This window comes from Lycium barbarum, chromosome 10, assembly GCF_019175385.1.
Source record: "Lycium barbarum isolate Lr01 chromosome 10, ASM1917538v2, whole genome shotgun sequence".
In the NCBI taxonomy this organism is placed as follows: domain Eukaryota; kingdom Viridiplantae; phylum Streptophyta; class Magnoliopsida; order Solanales; family Solanaceae; genus Lycium; species Lycium barbarum.
In genome coordinates, this window is record NC_083346.1 from 14,941,604 (window position 1) to 14,961,699 (window position 20,096).

The following is a 20,096-nucleotide window of genomic DNA, read 5'->3' on the forward strand; positions in this document are numbered from 1 at the left end:
CGTGAAAATACCAAGTCGTACGTAATTAATGCCTCTAGTTGTGAAAAAAAAAAAAATCATCCCCTCTAATTTACGTGACATAGTTTGAATTGGAGTTTAAAGAAAAAATAATGACTTTGACCTTATGATCTTAAATATGTCATTTTATTTGTAAGAATTTATGAAACTTGTAACCCTTAATATGTCAAAACTTTGTGTAATTATAAAAGCTCATATTACAGAGAAATGGGAAGTATAAAATTACTTAATTTTTTTCAAATTTAGAAATATATCACTTTTTGGATAAAGAAAAATGTATCATATAAATTGAAAGACAAAAAAATAAAAGAAACTTAATAATTTAAGACCCTCCGGAACTTAGGTACCTTTAATTTGGTGTACATCTGAACTATTGTTGATCCTAATTAGTGATATTTCTAAAGCCTTCACCTATAGTGAGGAGGAAGGATAACATTTAAAACGATTGAAGTATCGAGGAAAATAACAAGTCGCAATGCCTCAAGTTGGTCAAGTATACTTCGAATCTAGTCTCCACATTTTAATTTAAGGCAGTTGTCGGCCCAAAAAAAAAAAATATTTCCCTAGTTTATTTCATCATTATCCGTCTAATTAATTCACCTTCGAAAGTCTCCACCAAGTTTCTCCTATAAATACTCTCATTTTCCATCATCTCAAACACACTTTCTTCTTCTTAACACTTTGTCACCTCTCTAAGCCTTCCTTTTATTTTTACTTTCCTCCATTTTGTTGTCTTACTTTTGATCAGCATGGAATTTGAGCAGTCAGTATTGAGAGAAAACATAAGAGGCCAATTAAGCATAGACCACAACAAGGCTAAGAACTATCATAATAGTAATATTCTTGAAACAAGTTCTAGTAATGCTTCCTCTGTTGCTTCACATGAAGATTTGGGGAGTAGAATTCAGTCATTTCATGTGAGAGAGAAAGCTGTTTCTAAGAGTGAATCTGCAGAAAAAAAACTTTCTTGGCTACGTTCTCAGATTGTTGGTGAAAATGTGGATTTTGAGACACCCTTTGGGAAACGTAGGCTCACTTATGCTGATCACACTGCCTCCGGAAGATGCCTTTACTACATTGAAAACTATATCATCAATAATGTCCTTCCTTTCTATGGTAAGTTTCCTTTTATTACCATCAAAAGTCGTGGCGGAGTGATAATTAAATATTAAATATTAAATGATAATTAAATATTACTCTCTTCTATCCTTCCATATATAGGATTCGGAGTTCCGACGTAAATTCGAATTAGCCGGCCTCCAAAGAAAATATCGAACCCCATGTAAAATAAAGAAAAAAATCCTTTTATTATACCATCAATTTTATTTTATATGTTGGTATTTGATTGAGAAACATCAATAATATTGGTTGAAGTTTGACAACAAAAAAAAAAAAAAGGAGTATGTCACGGTTGAAGTAGAAAAAGGCTATTTGGTAAAGGATAACTGTTATGTTTAGACATGTGATTCACTTGGAAAGAAAGGTTGAAGTTTTATATATGAGTTGAATATTATATTTTACTTGAAATATTCCTCAAACCAGTTTTTCAAACTACAAAATTTCCATTTCAAATTGAAGTTAAAATGATGCATGGATGAAATTGTAAAACAAATTAGTACATACTTACAGTTGAAAAAATTATTTCAAATAATTTTCATGCATGACATTTTCTATGATTATTGTACTTCAGGCAATAGTCACACTAGTGACAGTCACGTGGGATACCAAACAACAAAAATAGTGCATGAAGCAGCAGCATACGTGAAGAAATGCTTAGGAGGAGGAGAAGAAGATGCAATTATATTTTGTGGTTCTGGTTCTACTGCTGCCATTAAAAGGCTCCAAGAAGTCATGGCTATTTCTGTCCCTTCTACCCTCCGAGAAAAAGTCCTCTCTAAATGCTTCCGCAACGAGACCAAAGAAAGATGGGTAGTCTTTGTTGGACCTTATGAACATCACTCTAACATCCTTTCATGGAGACAAAGTTTAGCTGAGGTTGTTGAAATTGGTTTGGACGATAGTGGCCTTGTCGACATGGAAGCTTTGAGGGTTCAACTTGAGTTCTACAAGTCTACAAATAGGCCATTGTTGGGTTCATTTTCAGCTTGTAGTAATGTGACTGGGACTTACTCTGATACGAGAGCCATCGCTCGTCTTCTTCACAAAAATGGAGCTTTTGCTTGCTTTGATTTCGCTGCGAGGTATGCTAACTGAGTTTAACTAACTTTTATATACTGACAATACGTACTTATAAATGTTTTTACACCATCCACTTAAAAGATAATTAATCTATGAAAAATGAGATTAATAACCTGGAAAATAAGACATGTTACCTTTAAATGTGTTAACCTATATCGATATAGTGTAAAAAAAATTTAAACTTTAGGTCGATATCATAGGTGTAGATACCTTAGTGAAGGGGATTCAATTGAATCCCGTTCGTCGAAAAATATAATGCAAGAAGGATAAGAATTTAATGTTGTGTATTACATATATAAATTGTTGAATCCCCTTGAATAAGTTTAAATATTACGTATAATGTTTTTTCCTGAATTTCTTATTTAAATTTTTGGTTCTGTCACTGGTGGATCTAAGTTAAATCCATATGCTAATTTTTTGGAGGATTTTTATTTTTTCCTAATGTACTTTTACTTCTTACCAATTTTGTGTACTTAATATTTTTTCATGTGTTGTCATCTTGCAGTGCTCCATATGCAAAAATAGAGATGAGATCGGGAGAAATTGATGGATATGATGCTGTTTTTATTAGTCCTCACAAGTTTCTTGGAGGGCCAGGCACACCTGGAATCCTTGTAATGAACAAAGCACTCTATCGGTTGAGGACTTCACCTCCATCCACTTGTGGGGGTGGTACTGTTGATTTTGTCAATCCCTACAATGAAAAGGTAAAGGATAATTTTATATTTCTTTTCTTCTACTATTTAGAAGAGTGAGTTTTACTCGCTCTTCGTCGTCCGTCGTGGGCCTCTTCTCATAAATAAAAAATCCCCCCCCTCCCCCCCCCCCCCCCCACAAATATTTAACAGGTCCACAAAAATAAAAAATAAAAAATTGTAAAAAAAAAAGTGGATCCCATATTAACAAAATCAAGCAATATTAAAAAAAAAGTGAATCCCGTATTAAAAAAATAAACATTGTTAAAAAAAATTGTGGGCCCCATATTAAACACCATGCGTATCCGTAGCAAACACTAATATAATAAAGTTTTAAATACAGAGCACAAACTACAATGTTATAGTAATCGTGTTTTGAACATAGTATCTCATATTGACAAAATCAAGCAATATATATATATATAAAAAAAAAGTTAATCCCATATTAACAAAATAAAAAATGTCAAAAAAAAAAGTTCAGACTTTGTATTCTTAGCAAACACTAATATAATAAAGTTTTAGATATGGAGCACAAATTACAATGTTATATCAATCGTGTTTTGAACATATATATATATATATATATATATATATATATATATATATATATGCATAAAAATAGTGCAAATATAATGTTCAAAAGGGTGGACCCCATACTAAACAACACCAAGCAATATATATATATAAAAAAAAAACTATATAAACCATAGACCCATGCTTCATCGTCTGTTGTCCCTTAAAAAAAAGGGTGGGCCCCATACTAAATAACACCGGAAAATTAAAAAAAAAAAAAAAAAAAAAAAGTGGAACTCACCACATCCAAACTCACGGGAAAAAAAAGTGGACCCCAAATTAATAGAATCAAGCAATATATATATATAAAAAAAAGGTGAATCCAATAAAAAAAAAACTATATAAAGCATGGGTTTAGACCCATGCTTCATCGTTCGTTGTCCCTTAAAAAAAAAGGGTGGGCCCCATACTAAATAACATCGAGCAATAAAAAAAAAGAAAAAAAATGGAACTCACCACATTCAAACTCACGAGAAAAAAAAGTGGACCCCATATTAATAGAATCAAGCAATATTAAAAAAAAAAAAAAAAGGTGAATCGCATATTAATAAACAAACAATGTTAAAAAACAAATGCTTAGAAAATCAAACAATTAAATCAATAATGATGGACTCATTGCCACATGCGTATCAACCCATTAGTGGGAGCAAATGAAATTATTGTACAACGATATACTTAAAATACTTATATATTAAAATAAGATAGAATTTAATTACTTTTTTATTTTTTCCTTACTCTAATAAATGTGAAAAGAGATTAATGTCATAATAGAAAAAATAATATTAAATGGAGATCAAATAATTAATAAGCTAAATTAGTGAAATTATAATTCTAATTGACTTTTCCTTAAAAATTGTGTAAAAAACAACATGACAAGTAAAATGAGTTAAACAAAAAATATTTACTAAAAATTAAAAAATAGAACTTCTTCATGGCCCCATATTAAACACCAACCAGTATTAAAAAAAAATGAAGAAGAAAAAAAAGTGGAACCCACCACATCCAAACTCTTCGGAAAAAAAAATGTGGGCCCCATATATATTAAACAACAACTAATATTAGAAATAAAATGAATTCCATATTAAAAAAAAAAAAACAATGTTAAAAAAAATGCTTAGAAAATCAAACAATTAAATCAATAATGATAGATTCATTGCCACATGGGTATCAACCCATTAGTGGAAGCACATGAATTAATTGCACAGCAACATACTTAAAATACTTATATATTAAAATAAGATAGAATTTAATTACTTTTTCATTTTTTCCTTACTCTAAAAAATGTGAAAAGAGATTAATGTCATAAAAGAAAAAATAATATTAAATAGAGATCAAATAATTAATAAGGTAAATTAGTGAAATTCTAATTCTAATTGACGTTTCCTTAAAAAACATGTAAAAACAACATGACAAGTAAAATGAGTTAAACAAAAAATATTTACTAAAAATTAAAAAATAGAAGTTCTTCATTTAAATAGAAAATCAAATTTTGGTAAAAAAATTATATGTATTACTTTACTATTACTACTATATAGAAGAGCCAGTTTATAGAGGCAACATCGTCGTCCGTGTTCGGTCCTATTTTTTTATTTAAGAGTAAAAAAAAATCCTTTGTGGTCCCACCCACTTTTTTATTTAAGGCAAAAAAAAAATGACGTTTTATACTTTATATTACCAACTCTTCTAAAAGGTAGATAGAAATACTTTATTATATTTATTATGTTTACTAAAATAAATATACTTAAAATATATATATTTAAAAAATAACATACAATTTCATTACTTTTTTATTTTTATTCTTACTCTAATAAATGTGAAAAAAGATTAATATCAAATGAAGATCAAATAATGAATAAGATAAATTAGTCAAATTATAATTCTAATTCGCGTTTCCTTAAAAAACCATGCAAAAGACAACATGACAAGTAAAATGAGTTAAACCAAGAATATTTACCAAAAATTAAAAAATAACATTTCTACGTTTAAATAGAAAATTAATTTCTACTTTGTTTCTTTTCAAACATGTAAAATTAATTTAATAATTTGAATTAGAATTATCCAAATCAAAATTTGATAAAAAATAATAAGTATTTTACACTTTTAAATTAATCGAATTAAAATTGAAAGTATCAACTGATGCTTAAATATTTCCATTATTTTATCTCAAAGAAAAGAAAATAGTTTTCTTTTAAACAAATCTTCTCTTTTAAAAACTATTAATAAATTTTCGTAGCAAACACGAATAAAATAAAGTTTTAGATACGGAGCACAAACTACAATGTTATATTAATCGTATTTTGAACATAGTATATATATATATATATATATATATATATATATATATATATATATATATTATCTAAACACAACTACATATACATAGATACACTATAATCCGAAATATTGGACCCGTGCGCAGCACGGGCATAGGCCATCTCCTTAGGTTGTGATCCCTTAGGAGTGGGGGGTTAGGCTTTAATTTGACCCCTACCATGTCTATTAATGCACAAAATGTTACATATGTTAGAGGGCGACATGGACCGAACCTCTAACCAATTGTTATCAGCACAAAAGCTTACACAGGGAGGATTTAACCTATACAAGTTCCATCCCTCTTTCTAAAAATTATGAAACTTCAACTTACAAAAAATTATTTGTCATATCTTCTTCTCATTGAAGGAAATCTCCATTTATCCAGTTGAATTAAACCTTTAACTTCCTAAGACAATAGTTAATAGGAAGTATATAAGGTTTCATTTCCACTGGTAGCAGCTAGTTTAGCAAAGTAATCAGCAATTCTGTTTGCTTCTCTGAAGCAGTGCTTGAATTCCACTGCTTCATGTCTTCTGCTAGAGCTTTGAATCAAATACTTCAGCTTCATATTTGTAGTAGACTTCTTCTTAAGCATATATATTATTAACGGAAAAGGGTCAAATATACCTCTATATTATCGAAAAAGGGTCAAATATACCCCTCGTTATACTTTAGGTCCAAATATACCTCTATCGTTGTACTTTGGGTACAAATATGCCCCTCCACCGTTAAAGTTGACCAAAGTTAATATTTTTAATAAAGAAAATGCCATGTGGCATGCCACCTCATTGACCAAATCTAATTTTAACCCTCCTTCCTTCCATGTCATCTTTCACCATTTGCACCTCACCTCCACCACTACTACACTTGCCCACCACCATTTTCATAAACTCAAAAGGTGGAACAAATCAAAATTAGGATGAGTCATTTGAAGCATTTTGATTTCTTCCACCTTTAGAGTACATTGAACTTTAGTACACTGAACTTTATCCCATTTACATCTTTAGTATACTGAACTTCATCCCAGAGTTACATGGGTCTAGGTCAACCCAACTCAGTGAACTTGGTGGGTTGATTAGTTTCTTCAATTCTTGCATAAGTGAAGCATCTGTAACACTTGACTGAGAGTATACACAGACAACATAAGACGAGAAATTCAAGAAACAGACATGGGGTTTCTTTCACTTCATTTTGTGCTCAAGAAAATCAAGAATTGAGTTTGTGAAAATGGTGGGTTTATAGTGGTGTAGTAGTGGTGGAATGGAAGGTGCAAATACTGAAAGATGACATGAAAGGAGGGAGGGTTAAAATTGGATTTGGTCAATGAGGTGGCATGTCACATGACATTTTCTTCATTAAAAATATTAACTTTGGTCAACTTTAACAGTGGAGGGTTATATTTGTACTCAAAGTATAACGCTAAGAGTATATTTGGACCTAAAGTATAACGAGGGGTATATTTGAACTTTTTTCGATAGTACAGGAATATATTTGGCCCTTTCCCGTATTATTAATGTAGATTATTTGTTACTCTATTAATATAGTTTAATTTACTACTAATGAAAATTTTTGTGTTGTCATTTTCTTTCTTAGAGCCTGTTTGGATGGGCTTATGCCTATAAGCTGTTTGTAGCTTATAAGCTAAAAAAAATAAGTCGGGGTAGTCTAACTTATTTTTTTTGGCTTATAAGCTGTTTTCAGCTTATACGCTGCTTTAGATAAGCTAAGTCAAACGGGCTCAATTATTTTTTTGAGCTTATTTTAAACACAAAATGACTTTAAGCTGGCCAGCCAAACACTAAAAAAAGCTGAAATCAGCTTATAAGCAACTTATAAGCCAATCCAAACGGACTCTTAGTCATCATGATCCTTTTCACCTTTGCTTTATCTGTGTCAACTATGAAACTTTGTACTATTTGTTTAATGACTTTTTGCTCAATTTGTCCAAATAGCTTGACAGATGAATTTGACTGCCATTTATTTGTGTCATGGGGTTCTTGTCATTTTCCTTCCAAAAACAATAGTACTTGTGGCAGTAGATATAGGTATAGAGCTAGACTAATAATTCAACAAAGAATTTCAGACAGCAAATTGTTGTACTTCTAGATTTTTGTGACTTAGATTTATTGGTAGTTACCATGATATGAATTCCAATTTCCAACAACCAAACTCTAAATTGAATTAAGTGCTCTCTTCTTCCACTGACTACCTAATAGATATTTAAATATCTAGCCATGTTATAATTTTCTTTGATCCTCTGCTTGGCTCTCATTATAATTCTAAAGCTAAATTAATGATTCTCCATATACAATAAAATTACTAGGACACCCTCTATGTGGATAATATTGAAGAAAGGGAGGATGCTGGAACACCGCCAATCATCCAGAAGGTGAGAACAGCTCTAGCATTTTGGGTGAAAGAATTCATAAGTCACAAAGTAATTGAAAGAATGGAGCACACCTACATTGAGCTTGCACTACAAAGGCTTCTCCCAAACCCTAATATATGGATTTTGGGAAATGTAACAGCCAAGAGACAAGCTGTGCTTTCTTTTCTCATCTATACCACAACTTACTCTTCACCAAGTGATGGCAATGGTGAAGGCAATGAGCTTTACCTATGGAGAGAGACTGGAAACAAGAAAGATAAGCCTCTTCATGGCCCTTTTGTTGCTAAGCTGCTGAATGATCTATTTGGTATTCAAGCTAGAGGAGGGTGTGCTTGTGCAGGGCCCTATGGGCATAGCTTGCTGAAGGTTGATGAACCTCACTCTCTTGCCTTCAAAGATGCAATTGAAATGGTGAGTCTCCATAAATAATAGATTCAACCTATATATACTGACAGTATAAAAGAAATTTTATAATACTACTACTTTATCTGGCTCAATTTATGTAATAGGTCATAGGTGTTTGGCTGGATACAGAGTTTCAAAAAAAAAGAATGATATCTAAACCATGTGGTCTAAAACATACCATAAACAATTCTATGAACAATAAAATCACGTCATTAAAGAGTAAAATGGGATATTTAAAATTAAAACTATTTTTAAGTGTAGAAGGGTATCATTTTTTTTGGACAAACTAAAAAGGATATGAAATGGGACATATGAAATATATTTTAACATGTTGTAGTAGGTAACATGTCTTATTTTCGAGGTTACTGATCACTCTTTTTATGAACGGTTACATAAAATTATCTTTTAGGTGACCTGATACTTATCTTTTGACATGTCAGGGCTTTACCGGGGTGAAGCCAGGATGGACAAGGATAAGCTTTCCCTACTATATGTCCAAGGAAGAATTTGAGTTCATTCTAGCAGCACTAGAATTCATATCAATTTATGGACAAAGATTCCTCCCTTTGTACAATTTCAATTGGAGGAGTGGTGCTTGGACTTTCAAAAAGAAAGCTTTGAAGGAGGCACTTATGGCAGGGAGGGATCACAATTGCAACTTTTGTGGCTCACCAATGATGAAGGAATTGAACCTAGGTGGTGGTAATTGTCATAATGACACAAAAGAAGGATGCATTAATAACAAAGAAGGCCTTCTTTGCAAGTATGTAAAGTATCTTGAGACAGCCAAGCGCATTGCTAGCCTCCTTCCTAAGTTCCCACATCAGCGCCCAATACCTGAGGAACTAGACACTAATCTCGTGTCCTTTAGAGTCTGAACTGCATTAGCTCTACTCTCTGTCTCAAATAATATATATGGTATTAAACTTTGTCCAATGTCTAGTTGGGAAAATTTGAATTTGATATATAATAAACTAAAGATGGTATGAGTATAAAACTTTTATTGAAAAATAGTGGTTTCTATCCTATTTTTTATTGATTTATTACATCTTGTATTACTCGATTGAGTACATAACATATTGTGTTCAAGTGTTTGAAGTGTGATAATTTCGTCTAAAAACTTAAAATACTAGATAGAATATATTTTTAATTACTCACTGCTATTTTTAACACGCCCCCTCATATGCGATCTACATACGCTCTCACATGGGAGCTTGATATTGTGTGGTAGTGAGATTCACACCCTCAAAACCTCTGTCTGCTCTGATACTCTGCATATTGAAGTGTGTGACCATCTTATATAAAAATTTATGTTGTTAGAGAGCAAATTTTTATTTGTTTAATTACATCTCCAAATATTAATCTTCAATTATAAACAAGCCACTAATTAGGCAAGTGCTTTAGGCCCCTAAATTTTGGGGGCCCATTCTCCAATATTTACTAAAAGTAGTGTTAGGTGTATAGATCTTTTTTTTCTTAAAAAGATATTAGCTTGAAAATAGTCCATAGCAATAATCTCCTATGCTCAGCAAACTATTTTAAGAAACAACCGTTTCAAGTTTAAACATGTCCAATAATTTTGAGTTTAACTATCATCTCTGCTGAAATAGGATCATCTTTTATCATTTTGAGTCTGCATTAATTTCCTTTGATTTTAGATGTATACCTCACACATTTTTAACAACAATATATATGTACTTTTAATATATTTTTACTAATTGACATGGGATGGACGTGGGGCGCAAGAGATGCACGTGTGATGCACGCAGAAGTTAGTTTTATTGAATATATTTGAGACATCTTAGTAAGATTTGATTTTACGCCATCAATTCCATTAATCCGCCCCAGATTGTAAACCATATAAAACATTTCTCTGTTCCATATTTATTATGTTTTTAAAATCTAAATTTTATTAATATTACTCCAATAAGTTTGAGAAATAGTTAATTAATGATAAGGTTAAAATTTAAAAAGTAAATCAATTCTCTCCTGTGCTTATTATTATAATAATGTTCGATATATAAGAATTTCTTATTTTTCATTTTACTTTAATATTATATTGTTTCACCTCAAATATTTTAGATTTTTTAAATTAAGCCATACTGTATAAGGGTGTAATATATCGAAAAGCCTAAAATGAATCACCAAATGGTGAAAGGAGAAAATTGTTGAGAAGAGTTGGCAATTTCAGAATGTCTCCAAATAGAAATTGCCATTTGCATTGTCGTTTTTCATGTAAAATCTAACTGGTGATGTCATCAAAGCTCCTTGCATCACCTCCAACAATCTAACTGGTAACTGTAATTTTTTTCTCTGAATGGCAAATTAAATTGTAAACTAAATTAGTGTACCACAATCAAATTTCGTTTGCACCGGATTTTAAAAATAAATAAAATTAATTGGAGAGATTTTGGGCTTCACCAACTTTGTTTGCGGGTTGTGCATGTACGAAATTGGTAGCCATTTGAAACAACATCAAGTTGTAATTTTTCCTCTCTGTTTCATTTGAAAGCTGTACTTGATCTATTACCCGTGGTTTAATCTTCATGTTGTGTCGGTCGAATTGCTAATGAGTAGTCACAAAATTGACATTTAACAAAACTAATGTTCTATTTTTGTCTATCAATGATTGGATTGAAGCTGCAAAGAAGTGTTCCTGTATCAAATTTCGTTTGCACCGGAGTCCATTCCAGAAGAATTTTGCTTTTAATGTTTATTTGAAGCTGTTCTGGGATTCACCAAACTTGTTTACAGGTTGTGCACGTAAAAATTAGGTAGCAATTGCGCATTACTAGATGCAAAAACTTCTTCCGAGTCAAGAGTTTTGATAGTGTAGCAAAACTTTTAGGAGCTATTGTTGGAGTAACTCTGAAGATATGACAACATAGCCATTTGAAACAACATCAAGTTGTACTTCTTCCTCTCTGTTTCATTTGAAAAGCTGTCTTTGTTCTTTTTCCAATGGGTTGATCTTCATGTTCTTTTTGATAGAAGTGCTAATGAGTAGTTGCAAGAGGAAACATTGACTTTTAACAGAACTCATATTCATTTTTGTTGATCAATGATTGGATTGAAGCTGCAAATTTGATTTAATTGAAGATCAAATATACTAAGTTGATCTGCAACAGTAACACATTGTTATAGTTGTGTTAAACTAATAATTCATATGACCAGAACCGTTATTTTGATTTTCCTTTAACAGAATATTTATGAAATGTCACTCGAGCCGAGGGTCTTTCGGGAACAGTCTTTCTATCTCCACGAGGTAGGGTTAAGGTCTGCGACTCTGCGTACACTCTACCCTCTCCAGACCCCAGGCACTGGACAAGTGTATGATCATATTGGAGAAGGATCAGAACAAAATAATGCTCTTCAGACTCTGAGGGTACAAGATTGGGGTCTACTTCTTTAGGTTTCGGCCGTCGACGTGGGAACTTGTGAAGAAGGCTAGCAATGCGCTTGGCTGTCTCAAGGTACCTTACATACTTGTAAACAAGACCTTTGGTAGTGCTTCCTCTTCCATGGTTGTTTTCTTTTGTGTCATGGCAACCTATAGCGATGCGTAGTGTTGTCAGGGGGCGCTTAAAGCGCGCTTAAGCCCTGAAGCGAGGCTCAAAACATGTTGAACGGTTCACCTCGCTTTATGTGCGTTTCAGGTGTCATCATCAAGGCTCTAAGACATATTGATCCTTGCCAATTAACCTCTTTTGAAGAGATGACACTAGATAATTGATATTTCACTTTATCGTAATATTTTTACGATTTCTTTGTCCATATATTTATTATTCATGCGTATTATTGTTAGTCTTGGACTAAACACACACACACACAGTATATATATATTTGTATTTTTGCGCCAGCAAAGCCCCCGGTTTATTTGCGTTTTGCACTTAAAGCCCCAGCTGACCATAGAGCTTTTTTGCGCTTTTCGCTTTTGATAACACTGGCGATGCGCTTGGCTTTCTCAAGGTATTACATACTTGTAAACAAGACCTTCTTTGGCACCTCACTGGACAAGCGTATGATCATATTGGTGAAGGATCAGAACAAACTAATGCTCTTCAGACTCTAAAGGGTACAAGATCGGGGTCTATTTCTTTAGGTATCGGCCGTCGAGGTGGGAACTTGTGAAGGAGGCTAGCAATGCGCTTGGCCGTCTCAAGGTACTTTACATACTTGTAAACAAGACCTTTGGTAGTGCTTACTCTTCCATGGTTGTTTTCTTTTTTGTCATAGCAACCTTTAGCGATGCGCTTGGCTTTCTCAAGGTACTTTACATACTTGTAAACAAGAACTTCTCTGGTAGTGCTTCCTCTTCCATGGTTGTTTTCTTTTGTGACCTGGCAACCTGTGTTCAATACCTTCATCATTTGTGAGCAGCAAAAGTTGCAATTGAAATCTTTTTTCTTGAAAGTCCAGGCACCACTCCTCCAATTGAAATGATACAAAGGGAGGAACCTTTGTCCATACATAGATATGAATTCTAATGCTGCTAGAATGAACTCAAATTCTTCCTTGGACATGTAGTAGGGGAAGCTGACCCTTGTCCATCCAGGCTTCACTCCAGTATAGCCCTGTCAAGTTAAAGGTAAATTATGTCAAACAATGTATTAGTACCTTTACTTAAGACATTAACATTAAATGCAATCAAAACGAAATTCTGTCAAGATCAGCACTTAAAATTGAATGTTTTCATATTCTTTTTTAATAAGGGTAAGTGATGAAAAGTGCTGTGAACTCGACAAGTTCTTGGATGCTAAAAATACTATGATGAGGGGAGAGAGCTAGTTTATGATCAGCTTAGCATAAACTTGTCAGCAAAATATTTGCATCCGAAACATATTTTAGCAAATATGACACATCTAGAAATGGAGTGTCAAAAACTTAGTGAATCAGACTAGATTTATGGGGACTCACCATTTCAATTGCATCTCTGAAGGCAAGAGAATGAGGTTCATCAACCTTGAGCAAGCTATGCCCATAGGGTCCCGCACAAGCACATCCTCCTCTAGCTTGAATACCAAATAGGTCATTAAGCAGCTTAGCAACGAAAGGACCATGAAGAGGCTTATCTCTTTTGATCCCTGTTTCTGTCCATAGGTCAAGCTCGCTTTCCTCACCATTACTATCACTTGATGAAGAGTAAGTGGTGGTATAGATGAGAAAAGAAAGCACAGCTTGTCTCTTGGCTGTTACATTTCCCAAAACCCATATGTTAGGGTTTTGGAGAAGCCTTTGTAGTGCAATCTCAATGTAGGTGTCCTCCATTCTTTCAATTACTTTGTGACTTATGAACTCTTTCACCCAAAATGCAAGAGCTATTCTCACTTTCTGGATGATTGGAGGTGTTCCTGCATCCTCCCTTTCTTCAATGTTCTTCACATAGATTGTATCCTGGTAAGAAGTAGTTCATATCAAGTGTCTGTTAGCTTCAGAATCATCGCAGAGCTAGAAAAGGAGAGAAATAAACATATAGAAAGATCAACATTTCCTGAAGTCAAACAGTTAAACGTTTCAAATTGTTAGAAAAACTTATAATTTCTTCTCCATAATTATCTATAATGACCACAACAAGTTTAGCATCGTTTACATAATCTAGAGCCCAGAAGTTGAATTTTATACTAGTTTTTTTTCTTCTTAATTTAAGGATTCAGGATGATACGGTGTTATTACCCTATGCAAACTTGCATAGTGCCTGTCGTGTGACCGACTAAGAACATAATTAATGAGAAATGGTGATGCACTTGCATGTGAGCCGTCAAAACAGGCCGGGCCAGCCCAACCCAACCCAAGCCTCGTGGGCCAAGGAATTTGATGAGCTGGGGCGGGCCGGCCCTTCATTTGAATGGGCCTTAAACTGGCTAGCCCAACTCAGCCCTATAAGGGCTGCGGGCTGGGGCGGGCCAGCCCTTCATTTTTTTTAAATATTTTTTATAAGATTTTTTTTTTCAATTTAAATTCTAACATTTAAGTATATACCAATTTGTTAACATTTCTAATATATGATTATGTGGAAGTACATAATTCTATGACAACTTACAACATATTCAACACTTATACATTGTCAAGCACATTTGAATCCATTTGTGATAAAATTGTCTTAATTAACATCTCCATCTTCGTCTACAACCATATGCAAATTTAATTAGTTTATAATTATCAAATAACCACGTTTCAGAAACTAATCAGTAGTATTTAAATTCGCTTAATAATATTACCACTTTGAATTTGGTAAAGCTCGGCTACTAATTTGAGTAACAAATTTGACAAGTTCATGACGGATGCAATTTTTATATGTGGTGATTAGAAATTTTAGTATTAGGGTACATTTGGTGATTAAGAATTTAGTAATAGGGATTTAACGCTAACTGACAAAAAGTATGTACAATACTAAGACTAATTCGATAATCACTATTCCTACTTTTTACTTCTTTTTTTATTTTCTTTTAAATTTTAAGTTAAAATTAAATTTGTAATCATGAATACAACTTCTATGCTTGGTGATTAGGATTTAACGCCAGTGAGTAAAGTATTGTGTAAATATTAAAACTTATTTGTAATTACTTTTCCTATTTTTTGCTTCTTTTTTCACTATATTCTCTTAAATTTTTAATTTAATCTAAATAGATTTTTGGCCCACGGGCCGGCCTCGGTCAAGCCTCAAGGGCCAGCGGGCTAACTTGGACTGGGCTTAAAAGCCTCAGTTTAAATAGGCTTAACTAATCTTAGCCCAACCCTACCCTTATAGAGGGCTGGGCTGGGCTGGCCTCAAGGGTCAAGCCCATTTTGACGGCTCTACGACGTGTAAGAAGAGTTAAAAGATACTTGCCACCTCCCACTCCCATTAGCAACAGGTACTTACGGACTTACATGTACACCAAGGCTAGGACATGCGAAGAAATCACCTAATGTTTTTGTATCTGCTGGGATTTCAACCTGAGACCTCATAATTCTCAACCCACTTCATTAATCACTAGGCCACACACCTTTGGGTGCAACAAAAAAACAGTGTAAGAAGAGTTAATTATTCGCTGCAAATACAAATTGCTAAACTTAAACGTAAGATAACATTACAATTAGAAGAGAAAATGATTTATCTTTTAGCTTTGAGTAACTAGTTATCATTTGAATAAAGGGTAATTGTGGATTTAGAGTTTGGTTGTTGGAATTTATACCTTGGTACCACTAAATCTAAGTCAAGTCAATTAAAATGATTGGAACTTAGAAGTCCAATAGTTTTGCAGCCTGAAATTCTTTGTTGACTTAATTATTTAGTCTCTATCCCTAGATCAACTTTCACAAGTATCTATTTCTTTTGAAAGGAAAAATGACAACAACCCAATTTCTGCTTACGGTATAAATGGCAGTCAAACTCATCTATTAAGTTATTGGAATATTTTATGAGCAAAACAGCAGCCATATCAATCTAAATTTCATGATTGACACAAAGAAACTGAAGGTGAAGAGGACATCAAGAAGAAAAAGAAAGAAAAAGACATTATATTAAACAGACATACCTTTTCATTAAAGGGGTTGACAAAATCAACAGTCCCTCCACCACAAGTTGATGGAGGTGAAGTTCTCAACCGGTAGAGTGCCTTGTTCATTAGAAGGACTCCAGGCGTCCCTGGCCCTCCAAGAAACTTGTGGGGACTAAGGAAAACAGCATCATACCCATCAATTTCTCCTGAACTCATATCTATTTTTGCATAAGGAGCACTGCAAGATGACAACAAATAAAAAATAATAAATACCCAATATTGGAAACTAAGAAGTAAAGAAAGGATAACAAATAGGATTTAATTTAATACTGACAATATAAAGATGTTTTACACTATAAAACATAGGTTACCAGCTAATATTTATCATAGAGATTTACTTGTAATTACTTTAAGTATGACCTGATTATGTGTACAAATAGTTTTTTTTTTCCATTGTCATTTCATAGAACTTAAATCTAACAGATATCCTCACAAATTTAGCATACCTTGACGCGAAATCAAAGCAAGCAAAGGCTCCATTTTTGTGAAGAAGACGAGCAATGGCTCTTGTATCTGAGTAAGTTCCGGTGACATTACTACAAGCTGAGAATGAGCCCAACAGTGGCCTATTTGTAGACTTGTAGTACTCAAGCTGAACCCTCAAGGCTTCCATATCTACTAAGCCATTATCATCCAAACCAATCTCCACAACCTCTGCCAAACTTTGTCTCCATGAAAGGATGTTTGAGTGATGCTCATAAGGTCCAACAAAGACTACCCATCTTTCTTTGGTTTCTTTGGGGAAGCATTTTGAGAGTACTTTTTCTCTTAGGATAGAAGGGACTGAAATCCCCATGACTTCTTGAAGCCTTTTAATGGCAGCAGTAGAGCCAGAACCACAGAATATAATTGCATCTTTTTCTCCTCCCCCTAAGCATTTCTTCACGTAAGCTGCTGCGTCATGCACCAATTTTGTAGTCTGGTATCCCACGTAACTGTCGCTAGTATGACTGTTGCCTGTACAAAAGAATGACAAGAGTTAATGTTGTGACACTGCATTTTATTTTCGTTTTTTAAAGGCCAAATACATAAATGGCCCCCTAAACTTGTCCAAATAGTTCACCTGGCCACCTGAACTTTGCCTATGACTATTTGAACGTTTGCTTTCATGTCATTGTGGGAGTGTGACATGTTATTGTTCAGGCGGGTCATAAGGAAAGGTGTCAAAGAAGGGGTAAAAACAAAAAAAGGACTTCTCTCTCCATCTACTTCATCCTCCACCACCATCTCCATGATTCTTCTCTTTTGAATTTTGGAGCGATGTTAGTTGGAGTTTATATTTTGTAGATCTGCTTGATGAATTTTAATTTCTTTCCAGGTCCCTAGTATATTTATTGTACGAAGCTTAGCTTTTATGGGTCTATGTGGTTTGAGTTGTATTCACACACTATATGTGGTTTAAAATTGTCAAATTTGTGTCTAAATGACGTAGTTTTAGTAGAGTTAATAAAGTGTTCAAATGGGAATAGGTTGTGCTTAGATGATTAGATGAAATATCTCGACAAGTTTAAAGGGTCATCTATGTATTTGGCCCTTTTAAAAGTATATTGTAACTGCTATTATGCTAAAAACTTATGTCTTGTAGAGAATAAAAGGGTAATTCGGTGCACTAAGCTCCCGCTATGCGCAGGATCCGGGGAAAAGCAGGACCACAAGGGTCTATTGTAGGGAATACTATTTTATAAACTATCTGTATAGCATTGACTATATGGCTAAAAATGAATAAAAGATGCTTTGATGGGAAGAAGGAATGCGTAAAATTTAAATGTATTCAAAATTTATTGTTTTGGAATAGTGGGTCTTTTGCAATTGATGTGTTGGATTTTCTGGACTTGCTAGAGTCTTTTGTGATGTAATTTGGACAAGTCCAGTTTGTGTTAGCTTTTCAGTACCATCTTGGTACCGACTACGGAGCATTAACGTTAGAGTTTATACCAGTATCAAAAAAATTCAAATAAGAAAGACAACACTAATTTTTTTTCATCCTTAAATTTCTAAGATGGGAATCCAGAGACAAGCTTTGCCTTGGAATGAAGAAGTCAACTGGGCAGTGGCTCATTTCAATGAGAAGAATGGCCGGACAGAAGTGTTTCAAATGGCTATAGCAGCATATGTTTACTATATGTGGCAAGAAAGGAATTATATGGTGTTCTGAAAAGAGAAGCAAAGGAGCAGCAGTATCATCAACAGGTGATCCAAGAAGTCCATTTCAGAGGAACCAAACATCCACATCTAGCTAGTGTCTTAAAATCTTTAGATTTCTACCCTGTATGTTAGGTGTGTGAAGTTGATAGTTTTGAACTGGTGCAAGCTGGGGCATTCTGTCCAGTTGCACCTAGAGTAACTGTGTACATATTTCCTACTTTGATAAATAAAACTTTTTAATTAGCAAAAGAAATTTCTAATTTATAATCCAATCAAATTAGATTTAGAAGGACCATAGTAGTAGCCGTAGTAGTACTTGTATATTTTCTTGCCCTTCGACTTCTGTTACATTATGTTATTTCTTGTAGTGCGATTAGAATTTGCTTTTGTATATCGATTGTAATTCCTGCCTTTTACCTTATTAATCTGTGATAGCTACTGCCTTTTTTTTCAGGCTGCTTTATCATAGTTTTGTCGCTCTTGCTATTTTCATTTTAATACTGCTTTGCTCTCCTTGTTCGTATCTAACTTTTTTTGGTCACACTTTCTCTTGAGCCGAGGGTCTTTCGGAATTAGCTCCTCTACCTTCCGAGATAGAGGTAAGGTCTGCATACACTTTACCCTCCCCAGACCCCACATTGTGGGATTTCACTGGGTATGTTGATGTTGTTGTTGTTGTTGTTACAATCCAAATTAGAAATATATGATGTCGTTTTGTACTTAAATAATCTTGAGATATGCAACGACTACCAAGTGACTAGTAAACGAAAAACATACCATAGAAAGGAAGGACATTATTAATGATGTAGTTTTCAATGAAGTGAAGGCATCTTCCAGATGCAGTATGATCAGCATAAGTGAGCCTACGTTTCCCAAAGGGTGTCTCAAAATCGACATCTGCACCAATGATCTGAGAACGCAGCCATGAGAGTTTCTTTTCTGCAGACGCACTCTTAGAAATACCGCTCTCTCGCGCATGAAATGACTCAATTCTACTCCTCAAATCTTCATGTGAAGCAACAGAAGAAGTACTACTAGATGTAGTTTCAAGATTGTAGATCTTCTTGTGGTTCATGCTTTGGCCACTTATGTTTTCTCTCAATATGTGCTGCTCAAATTCCACGTTACAAAACTTATAAGAGCAGAAAATGGAAAAAGAAAAGGATATATGGTGATAACGTGGGAAATTGAAGTATGTTAGTGTGTTTGAGATGATGGATATTGTGGGTATTTAAAGGAGAATCAACAGCGTGGGAACTTTTGAGAACTGATATCCAGCTCTTTAACAAATCTTTAGTTTATATTTATTTTTACACATAAAAAATTTGAAAATACCACAAAATATTTTTGCAGGATCACTTTCTATCGTAAAGGATCCAATTGACCCATTTCCTTGAAACACGTTTTGGAGATCAATAATTAGAGGGATATTAAAGATGACAAGACTTCTGCACAACTAGAGGAATTGTGACTTGGTATTTCCACAATACTTCAGTATTTAATTTCTAACTTGAAATATATCAACGTGGTCATATTTAGCTCCATGAAATAGTTTATTTTATCATTTATGAGCAAAGTGACAAAAAGATAATGTTTCTTTATGAAGTTTTCTGTTCTCTTTTTGATGGTTTTGTTCCCTTTGTTTTCCTATGAAACTGTATTCGCAGACAAATTAGAAACTAGTTTTGTCAGGCAAAAGTATCTGATAGTGCTAGAATTACTATGGATGGTATCATAGTACTAGGATACAGGAGCATCGAAACCATGAGTTTTGTTATGATGCCTATTAATTGGTAATAGTTTTATCATATCAGACTT

At 33.6% G+C, this 20,096-nt stretch overlaps 2 protein-coding genes across 2 annotated transcripts; one reads left to right on the plus strand and one right to left on the minus strand.

The window, feature by feature from the left end:
• The first annotated feature begins 671 nt into the window (after positions 1-671).
• LOC132615304 (uncharacterized) lies at positions 672-9,603 on the plus strand. The gene is made up of 5 exons (XM_060329873.1): positions 672-1,134; positions 1,709-2,219; positions 2,723-2,924; positions 8,122-8,598; positions 9,033-9,603. The coding sequence occupies exons 1-5, from the start codon at positions 768-770 to the stop codon at positions 9,468-9,470; spliced, it is 1,995 nt and encodes a 664-aa protein (XP_060185856.1). The 5' UTR covers positions 672-767; the 3' UTR covers positions 9,471-9,603.
• Positions 9,604-10,853: 1,250 nt separating this feature from the next.
• Positions 10,854-19,705, minus strand: LOC132615724 (uncharacterized). Its single transcript, XM_060330332.1, has 5 exons — positions 19,056-19,705; positions 16,580-17,090; positions 16,110-16,311; positions 13,510-13,986; positions 10,854-13,166 (listed from the first exon to the last, which is right to left on the minus strand). Exons 1-5 carry the CDS (start codon positions 19,351-19,353, stop codon positions 12,654-12,656), a joined length of 2,001 nt encoding a protein of 666 aa, XP_060186315.1. The 5' UTR covers positions 19,354-19,705; the 3' UTR covers positions 10,854-12,653.
• Between the last annotated feature and the right edge of the window lie 391 nt (positions 19,706-20,096).